General features: G+C 38.9%; 1 protein-coding gene across 1 annotated transcript; it reads left to right on the top strand.

Annotated features, from left to right (window-relative positions):
• The first annotated feature begins 8,348 nt into the window (after positions 1-8,348).
• On the top strand, positions 8,349-10,919 carry LOC132061144 (uncharacterized). The gene is made up of 5 exons (XM_059454008.1): positions 8,349-8,913; positions 9,072-9,211; positions 9,671-9,910; positions 10,028-10,413; positions 10,757-10,919. Exons 1-5 carry the CDS (start codon positions 8,349-8,351, stop codon positions 10,917-10,919), a joined length of 1,494 nt encoding a protein of 497 aa, XP_059309991.1.
• Positions 10,920-11,194: the final 275 nt, after the last annotated feature.

Raw genomic sequence — 11,194 nt, 5'->3', positions numbered from 1 at the left:
ATACCTTCTCCATTCATTTTTACTTGTCCACATGTGACTTGATACTCTTGAGAAACACTAAAAAATATCACTATTTTACTATATCACACATAATTACTATTAATCATCTAAATAAATTAAAATCATTCATACTTTAAAAGTTGTGCAGCCACTAATAAATTCTGAAAGTTTTCAATCCAATAATTAATAATAAGGGTAAAATAGGTACGAAGTGGTAAATTATGTCTTGATTTTTCAAACTGAACAAGCAAATGTGGACATTTATTTGTTAGTATACTAGACAAGTAAAATTGGACGGAGGGAGTAAACTTTTTTTTTTTTTTTTTTTTTTTTTTTTTTGAAAATTGAAAAAGAAATAAGACGTACGCACATATATATCAATCTACACTATCACGCACTTGGAAAAAGTAGTAGGAAAAGGAATAAATATAGTGATAATTTGATTTTTCGTCGCCATAGTAAATAGGAGAGAAGATCGAATTTAATTCTTCGTTTTCATAAAAGCTTAAAAAAAAAAAATATCAATTCGTGCATTTCTGGTTTGTTATGACAGTGGTGCTTAGTTTATACAAGTAGGTTATGAGCTCCATCAAGTCAAAAAGAAAATTGCAAAAAAAAAAAAAAAACCCATAGTTTTTTCATTTATTTATTTATGTTTTCCATAGATAATTACTCTTGGTACGGGGAAGAACTGCAAGTAAATATTTATCTGGCTTTTGGTATTTACTTTTTAACTTTAACATTTAAAAATAAAATATAAATTATTTTATTATGGTTAAGTGATAAATGTGAATATGAAAGACCATTATCTTGCGGTAAAAAGTTTGACTTCTAATTATGATTTATATTTCTACCATTTAAGTATTTAAATATGAAATTATATTTTAAAAGCAATTAAAAAATCGACGACTATTTGTATCAAGATTTTTGGGAGTGTTTTGTTAGCGAAGTTCGTGAATTGTTGAAATATATACATCGAGTTTGTCATCAACAATACTACACACATGGTAAATAAGACGCCTTGCTGGTGGGAAATTTCATACAACTTGTTGAAAATCGTCGGGCAATTAATTGCTCACAATTAATTGCCCGACGATTTTGAATTTAATTATTGCAAAGTAAGGACCAATTTCGGTTTTACAATTCATACATTTAATGTTTTTCTTGCTCCCACACACTAGCAAATCTCTTTGTTGCTCTCTATTATTTCTCACTCGCGCTCTCACTTCTTGCATACTTGCTTGAGCACTTCTTACTTGAGTGACTTTACTTGCTCTCACTTTTTGAGCAGACTCTTTTCTTGAGCACACTTACAACTTAAATGGACCACCTCTATTTATAGTTGGTGATGGAAGGATTTAGTAAGGAGTATTTACTACTCTCTTCTAAAATATTCCTTATTGCCTTTTTCTAGTGATATTTGGCACAAATATCGATGTTCAGCGTCATCTTACTTCTTGTTTTTAGTACTTTAATTGCATTTTCTATGATGGAATCATTGTATTCTTGCTTATGTTGGTATATTTTATGTATTTAGGTACAATGAGGACAAATGATTGGAAACTGAGCAGTTTTGGGTGATTTTGGAGGTGATCCTGTGTGCACGAGTTAACGAGAGGAGCTCGCGACACTTAGAAGATTTTTTGGACGACTGAAGGGAGATGCGCGTTAGGCCCGCGTCACGCAAAAGGCATATCCACGTGAGACCTGCATCGCCGGTAGAAGACGTGAAAAATAGCTGCAAACTAATGCAAATCAGAAAACTTAGAGGACACCCGCGTTGCACATGCGACGCTGGTGTAACGCGAGCAAGCATCCAGTTTCTCCTATTTTGATTAGGATTTGGTCGAATTATGTTAGTTTTAACCCTAGACTATAAATATATGTTTTATTAGCCGTTAATTGTCACGACCCGACTAGGGGCCATGACGGGTACCCGGAGCTGACTACCGAGCACCACTCATCCTGCTAGTCATCATGCCCAATCTTAACATAATGATCTCAAGGGCAACATATGCCTACTTATATACATATACAAGAGCTCTTGTGGCTACAAAATGATATACAATTATACAACAATGAATTCGTGAGACCGTACTACCCACACATATGCATCTACGAGCCTCTAGTAGAGTACTAGACATAAGGACGGGACAGGACCCCGTTGTGCCCTAAAACATATGTACACAAAATAATAAATCAAACGACACCTCCGGAATAGTGGAGTGCTCTCGTAAGTCCGTCGATCGGCTCATGAATGCGGGTCACCTCCTCTCACAGTGGGCATGAACACGGCGTCCAAAAGAACGTCAGTACGAGAATTGTACTGAGTATGTAAGGCATAAACAATAATAACATATCAATGAAACAATGAGACATCAAGTAAGGAACAACCTGTAGCTGACTGTCACTTAAGACTGAATAATGCATGCTAACTTACTTCATAAACATCATCATAACATGTATGCATATATATATAAGCTGCCCGACCATATAGGTACGGTGTGATCATCATTAGCCCGCGTCCAGGCCTCCCGCGTCCGGGGTAACCATCTCGTGCCGCCCATTGGGTGTACGCAATGCCTTATCATCGGACATGGTGTATACGCCCCCGCCTTAGCGGTGTCTGCCCGGCCATGTAGGCACGGTGTAATATCATCATCATATGCTTATCATGAGTCATGCATAAAGACTCAAATGCAACTATAGCTCCATCGGGGTGACGTAAGGTCGTGAACCCGCGATTCCATTATGGAGTATTCATAAGCATCCTGCCTCACCTTGGAGGAACTAGCATTATAAGGTGAGTGTAACACAAAGAACAACATCAAAGAAGCATAATTAGGATCATCAGCTTTGTAGAGACATCATATCATGGGCTTTATAATCTTTAGACTTAAACTCATCATCATCATTATCATACTTGTAACATATCTCATTTCTTTATCTCATGTGAAGCCATTTATAATCATAGACTCATAATTTCTGGAATGTAAGAAAGTCATGGAAAAATCGGAGGATTCATCCCATAGGAGTCATGCCTTAGAAAGAAGGGACTAGCCTTACATACCTTTTCGTTTAGCTACTCTATCACTTGAACGTTCTCCTCTAATATTCACGTTTCTACCTTCAAGAGAGTTCATACTATATTAGATAATCGATAACATAAGCATGCTTGAGTTAAAGCTAGAGAAAATTGGGCAGCATCTCCTTTGTTTATACAACTTTCTCCATATCATATATCAACTTCCAAACATCAATAATAACATTCATAATATCATAAGCAACAATCTTCGTTCACCTTACATTATCCAAGTCTCCCAATTTCGCTTCAAATCATCCATAACCATGGTTATAGTACAATATTACATTCATTCCTATATAATGTTTATCCCATGTTCTTAATGTCATTCATAACATAATTATAATCACAACATATCAAGAATCATGACTCATTCCAAGCTACTACTCAAAAATGCCACTATTCTCATACTTATGACCCATCTTCTACCTCCCTTCATAATCCAAGTCTTTCAACCCCTCAATATTCTAAATAACATGAATTGATCATAAAACTTACCTTTGATAGTATGGGAATGAGCTTTAGGTGGAAACACTTCACTTGAGCAAAACCCTAGTTCCACTTCCAAAGAGATTTCTTGTCTTGGATGAACCACCAGTAGCTTCTTGCACTTGATTTCCTTGGTTTGATGAAGTTGATCCTTAATTTCTCTTGGTTTCTTGTAGATGAAGTGTAGAGAGAGTTCTAGAGGGTTCTTGAGGTGTGGAGTGAAAAATGAAATGAAATAAATGAGGTTGGGGTCCCTTATATCAACTTAAAAAAAATCTGTCCCGACTCGGTTATACGGACACACATACGGTCCGTATAATTTATATGGGCCGTATGTGTGATCGTATATTTGTTCCAGTGAAGGCTCCAATTCTGCGCAGCTTATACGGTCTAATATACGGGCCGTATATTTTATATGGTCCGTATAAAGGACCGTACAATGCTCAGTTCTCCGAAACTTAACCTCTTCGACTCGTTTGATCTTTAATCCTTATGGAACCTTCTTAACACTTGTTTAACACTTCCTTAACAATCTAAGAGATGTTATAACTTTTATTTAAGACATCATCAAGTCAACATTAGTTCGGTACCTTGCAAATCCTTTCCGATACACAATGTATACCTCGCCTTTCTTGACGAACTTTCTTCTCTTGCGTCACACATCTTTGAAATCTCAATTAGGACCATTAAATACTATTTCTTACTTATAGAAACATCGTATAATTTGTACCCTACGTTAGTCCATTCACTGTGCAACGACATAAAATTTTCGGAGGTGTAACATTAATGACGTGCTGAGATTATTCTAAGACTTGTAAGCCGTCATCTTTACTTTCTCTCTCTAAGTTTATTTTATTTTCTTCTTTTCAACCCTAGATTATTCATGAATTCTTGTTCTTCGTCTAGAATCATGAGTAGCTAAGCTTCTTAATTCTAGGGTTGTGGCGAAAGACATGATAGTTGGTTTGGCGACAATTTTTATCGATTAAATTTCATATTTTGAGTTGCTTATTTATTCTTATGCTTAATTGTTTGATTATTTGGCCAATAGTTAGACACTATCTGTGGTGCGTGAATTGGACTTGAGAGAGAGAATTCACGTACGTAATAAGAATAAATAGAGTTTGTTCGATATTATCGTTTCGCTACTGAGGATAGAGATAGACCCTTTAGCCCTTCTTAATTGAATACAGAAAAATAAATGCGTTCTCATAAAGTTACAATTAACCCGTCAACTAGTAACCCAGGAAATAAGATAGGTAGAATTGTCAAAAAATCATCTGCATTGTCGAAAGCAATGACCCTGAAACTTTCTCTCATCTGATAGACCTTACAGTCTTCGTTACAAGTTTCTCTGATCCTGCGCCACGCTCATACTCAATTGTTTACTTTCGGTTTTAGTTTAGTCACAACAAAACACTTTGATTGTCACCTTCTTGAATAGTTACAACGAAATTTGAATTAGTTGAACAGTATAAAATCTAAGTCTCTGTGAGTACGATATATGAACTTAAAAATCCTATATTACTTGTACGACCGTGTATACTTGTGTGTGGGTTTGGGAGCAATAGGTTTTTGGCACCGTTGCCGGGGACTTAGAAAAATTACTGTTTTTCTAGTTTGGATTTTTGAATTTCTAGTCAAGTTTTTACTCTGGTTCGTTGGTTGATTTGTGCTCGTTCAGATGAACTCTCTTGTTTATGCCAGGCACTCGAAGTCAAGGAAAAGCCTTAGCTGTCTTTGATCCGGAAATTGAAAAAACTTTACACAAGCAAACAAAGCTGGCAGAAGACAAGCGAGCGCCCGAGTTGGTTGGCAACACTGAAGACGGGAATAGGAATATCATACGAGTTCCTGAGATGGCACAAGAACAACAGATTCTTTTGTCCAGTTATGGTAGACCCAGCCTGGCAGCTATCGCTAAGGCTATCGTCAAGCCTGAGATTATTGGAAATTTTGAGCCGAAAGAAGGAACAGTGCAGCTGGTGCAGAATACGTGCCAGTATATGGGTAAGGCTCATGAAGACCCGCATAAGCACTTGATCCAATCGTGGATTTGAGCGAGAATTTTCAATATAGAGATGTCCCAAACGATTATGTGAAGCTGTCCTTGTTTCCATTCTCATTGATTGGTGAAGCGAGGGATTGGTTGACAAATCTTCCTGCTGGTTCTATCACTTCTTGGGAGCTATTATCGAATAAATTCATCGACAGAGTTTTCTCACTCAAGAAAACAAAGGAGCTGAGAGGAAAAATTGTGAACTTCACTCAGAGACACTCCGAATCTTTACTGCATACGTGGGAAAGGTACAAGGGTTATTTGCGGGATTGTCTACATCATATGCAGTCGAAGCAGATCATTGGGAACTATTTTGTAGAAGGGCCAAGGCATGAATCAAGGGCCTTGTTGAATGCTTCAGCTCAGGGGCAGATCTTAAAAAAAACTTATGAGGAGATAAAAGCTCTCCTTGAGGGCGATGTCCGAAGGTGCTTATAAGTATCAAGAGACGAGTCGCACAGGGGTTCCACAGAAAGCCGCTGGGGTTTTTTAAGTAGATGATGTGGCAGCTATTCGGGGAGATATTGGGACAATTTGTAATCTTCTAACGAGAGCGCTTCCTCAATGTCGGCAGATCCAACCAGTTCAACATATTCGATTGACGACATGCGAGAGTTGTGGTAAGCCTCATGCTTATATTAATTGTCCTCAGAATCCAGAATCAGTCTATTATGTGGGGCAACACAATCGTGATGGTGGAAATCAGGGAAACTATTTCGGACATAATTATAGTTAGCAATACAGAAAGCAGGATTTCTTCGAGCAGAACAATTATCAGAAGCCCCAAGCCTATATAGCTGGAAGTTCGTGAAAGACATAATGAAGCAGTTCATAGCTCAACAACAAGTGGTTCAGCAGTAAAATCAGAAAGTGCAGAGCGAGATGCAGAAATTTATTCATGAGCTCGAATGTCAAGTCCGGCAGATTGCACTTGCTCAGAATGTCAGACCACAGGGGGCTCCTTCGAGTGATACTAAGAAGAATCCAAGAGATTGTAAAACAGTCACCTTGAGGATGGCAGAGAACTTGAAGAAGTGCCACCAAAGAACAACAAGAAGGTAGATGTTGAACTCATTCTTGCTCAAAGAATTGAAGCTGAAAAAAGTCCCGAGAAAGTCTTGCAGCAGCCTGAACGTGTGGTGACTAGACCACCTAGATGCAGCCTGTAAGAAATTCCTTGACATATTGAAGCAGGTATACATCAACATTTCTTTGGTAAAGCTCTTGCAAGAAGTTCCAAAATATGTGAAGTATATCAAGGATGTTATTGTAAATAAGAGGCGCTGGACAGAATTTGAGACTGTGGCACTTACTGAGGAGTGTAATTCTAGAGTGATGAGCAAGATTCCACCAAAGCTGAAATATTCGAGCAGTTTTACTATTTCTATCACTATTAGTAATATCGAGGTTGGGCTGCCATTGTGTGATTTGGGTGCTAGTATTAATCTGATGCCCACCTATGTGTTCTGAACGTTGGGGTTGGGTGAGCCAAGGCCGACAACAGTCACTTTGCTAGCTGACAGATCCCTTCCATATCCCGATGGTATAATTGAAGATGTTTTCGTAAAGGTGGGTCCTTTTATTTTGCCGGTTGATTTTATTATCCTTGATTATGAGGCAGATAAGAATGTCCCTCTCATCATAGGAGGAGGATTCTTAGCGACTGTCGATGCGGTTATTCAAGTCAGAGATGGGAAGATGTCTATGACAGTTGATAGGCAAGAAGCTACTTTTGATGTTTTCAAGGCTATTAGGCTTCCGCCCCATTATGAAGAATACAAGATGATTACAGCTGTGGAGCCCGAGCTCACGAATGCAGAATTAGTATCACTTTCTAGCTTCTCGAGATCCTTTGGAGATAACATTGGTGTATGGTGAAGACTTGGTGGATGATGAAAACGTCGAGGAGTGTCTTCAGATTCTTGACACTTCTTGTGCGTATTTACAAGCTAACACCCTGTTTGAGGAGTTAGACAGACCAGAGTCGTGGAAGAAGCCGAAACCATCGATTAAAGAAGCTCCCGTTCTGAATTAAAAGCCATTATCATCCCATCTGCGCTATGCCTTCTTGGGTAGTGGTGACACATTGCCTGTAGTTTTTTCTGCTTATTTGTCTGATGTGCAGGTTGAACGTGTATTGCGAGTACTAAGAGACATAATCTGAGTTTTTGGGTGGACGATAGCTGACATCCATGGCATCAACAGTTCGTTTTGCATGCATAAGATAATATTAGAGGAGGATAGCAAAGCCAGTGTTGAAAGTTAGAGAAGGCTGAACCCAATCATGAAAGAGGTGTGAAGAAAGAGGTGGTTGAGTGGCTTGATAGCTGCATTATTTACCCCATCTCAGACAGCAAATGGGTGAGCCCTGTTTAATGCTTCCCGAAAAAAGGGAGCATGACTGTGGTGAAGAACGCGAAAGATGAACTTGTACCTCAGAGAACTGTTACGGGTTGGAGGATCTGCATTGATTATCAAAAGTTGAACACCGCAACCAGAAGGGATCACTTTCCTTTACCTTTCATGGACCAGATGTTGGATCGATTAGCTGGGCATGATTATTATTACTTTCTGGATGGTTATTCAAGTTACAACCAGATTATGATTGCACCAGAATATCAAGAAAAGACCACTTTCACATGACCATATGGAACTTTTGCATTCCGAAGGATGCATTTCGGTTTATGTAATGCTCCAGGTACATTCCAAAGATGTATGATGGCTATTTTCACCAATATAGTGGATAACTATGTGGAGGTATTCATGGATAATTTCTCGATCTTCGGGGATTCTTTTGATGATTGTTTGAGCCATCTTGATGTTGTGTTGGCTCGATGTGAGGAGACTAATTTGGTGCTTAACTGGGAAAAATATCATTTCATAATTCGAGAAGGCATTGTTCTTGGGCACAAAGTATCCAGTAGGGGCATTGAGGTTGACAAGGCTAAGATTGAGGTGATTGAAAAATTGCCACCTCCCGTTTCTATTCAGGGAGTACGAAGTTTTCTTGGGCATACAGGCTTTTATCAACGGTACATCAAGGACTTTTCCAAGGTTGCTGATCCGATGTGCAAGTTGCTAAAGAAAAATGTAAATTTCATTTTCAATGAAGCCTGTCTGAAGGCTTTTGACAAGCTGAAGGTGAGGTTAGTGATTGCACCTATTATCATTGCACCGGATTGGACCTTGTTGTTCGTGTTAATGTGTGATGCAAACGATTTTGCTGTGGGGGTTGTCTTTTGTCAGAAAAGGGACAAGATTTTTCATCCTATTTATTATGTCGGTAAGACACTTGAAGCAGCCCAAATGAACCATACAGTCACAGAGAAGGAGTTATTGGCGGTTGTTTACGCCTTTGACAAATTCTGATCTTATTTGGTGGGGACCATGGTGATTGTTTCTACTAATCACATTGCTTTTTGGTATCTATTTGCTAAGAAGGATGCGAAGCCCAGACTTATTCATTGGATGCTGCACTGCAAGAGTTTAATATCAAGATTCTTGATCGAAAGGGCACAGAGAACCAAGTAGCAGACCATTTATCGAGGCTGGAAGATCAAGAACATGTTGATGAAGATGTGGTAATTAAGGAGACTATCCCAGATGAGCAACTTTTTACTTTTTAGACAGCCGAACTACCGTGGTATGCAGACATGGTGAACTTTCTGATAAGTGAGGTGTATCCTCCCGATGCTAATCATTAGAAGAAAAAGCGGTTCTTACACGATAGTAGGTTCTACATTTGGGATGAGCCATATCTCTACAGAGTTAGCACAGATCAGCTGATAAGGAGATGCATTCCATAGGAAGAAGTCCCTTCGATTCTTGAGAATTGTCACTCGTCTCTATATAGGGGTCATTACGCCGTAGATAGAACAGCTACAAAAGTACTCCAGTCCGGATTTTGTTGTCCAATATTGTTCAAAGATGCTCATGAATTCGTGAGAGCATGTGATAGTTGTCAAAGGACTGGGAACATCTCAAAATGGCACGAAATGCCATTAAATGGCATCCTGGAGATCGAAGTGTTTGATTGTTAGGGTATCAATTTTATGGGTCCCTTCATACCATCTAAAGGGAACAAGTACATCCTTGTGGCTGTCGATTATGTCTTGAAGTGGGTGGAAACCATTGCACTTCCCACCAATGATGCTAGTGTGGTAGCAATATTTCTGAAGAAGGATATTTTCACAAGGTTTGGAACCCCGAGGGCCATCATCAGTGATCAAGGTACGCATTTTTGTAATAGGATTTTTGATAAATTGCTGCTCAAGTATGGGGTAAAACACAAGGTAGCGACCGCTTATCATCCCCAGACGAGTGGTCAAGTGGAGGTATCAAATCGAGAAATTAAGAGAATCTTGGAGAAGACTGTGAGCGTGAGTATGAAAGATTAGTCGCTGAAGCTTGATGATGCTCTGCGAGCTTACAGAACAACCTACAAAACTTCCATTGGTACATCTCCATATAATCTAGTTTTTGGCAAGGCTTGTCATCTACCGGTTGAGCTTGAGCACAAAGCTTATTGGGCGATAAAGAAGATGAATTTGGATTTGGTACAAGTTGGCGAAAAGAGGTTGTTACAATTGCACGAGTTAGATGAATTTCGCTATCATGCATATGAGAACGCGAAACTGTACAAGGAGCAGACAAAAAGAATTCACGACAAGCGCATCCAACCTTATGAGTTTGAACCTAAGAAGTTGGCTTTGTTGAATAATTTTCGATTGAAGATTTTTGGCGGGAAGTTGAAGAGTAAGTGGTCTGGACCTTTTGAGATAGCGTGAGTAACAACACATAGAGCAATTGAGTTAAAAAAGTTGAATTCTAACGAGTCATTCTTGGTGAATGGGCAGCGAGTGACGCACTACTTTAGAGAGGTCACTGATCGCGAGAGGACCTCGGTGGAACTGGAAGAGGCTTGAGAGAGCCTGCGTCGTGCCACAACGTTAAATCAAACACTTTTCAGGAGGCAACCCATGTTTGTAAAATTAGCAATTAAGAAAAAAAATGATGAGAAAATGGGAAAATTGCAAAAAGTGTCATGCCTCGTCCTTAACTAAGGTGCAGCTTAAAAGGTAACCCAAGATTTTTATAGTTATATGTCACTATTGTTCATGTTGCAGGAATAGGGAAGGAGCAGGAATGCAAAACATGCGAAAAGAATCAAAAAATCGCTCCAGGTTTGTCATTATGTGTTGCACTCGTGACGTGGGTCTAATGCCTGAACAAAATCTGACTGCAAGGAGATTTTACGCACTGGACCCACGACGCAGGACCAACGCGTGAACAGAAATTTGACTTAGTTGTTTTTGCACGTTGGGGCGAAATGGTTTGGATGATTCTATGCCTATAAGGTGTTTGATAAAAGTCTTGAAAGAAGTTTTTTTGTGAAAATTGTGAATTCTTGAGTAGCAATGGAACATTAAAACAACAATATGAACCCTTGGGCATCAATTTCCATCATAAAAATTGAACTTTCAATGGGTTGGAGCAAATTTGTGAACCACCAACCCAAAATTCCTAAACCATGAACTTGTTTTATTTTGGTATTTTGCTTTTAT

The sequence above is a fragment of the Lycium ferocissimum genome, chromosome 6 (assembly GCF_029784015.1).
Source record: "Lycium ferocissimum isolate CSIRO_LF1 chromosome 6, AGI_CSIRO_Lferr_CH_V1, whole genome shotgun sequence".
NCBI classification, from domain to species: Eukaryota; Viridiplantae; Streptophyta; class Magnoliopsida; order Solanales; family Solanaceae; genus Lycium; species Lycium ferocissimum.
The sequence above is the reverse complement of the archived record's forward strand: the minus strand, read 5'-3'. Positions and strand labels throughout refer to the sequence as shown.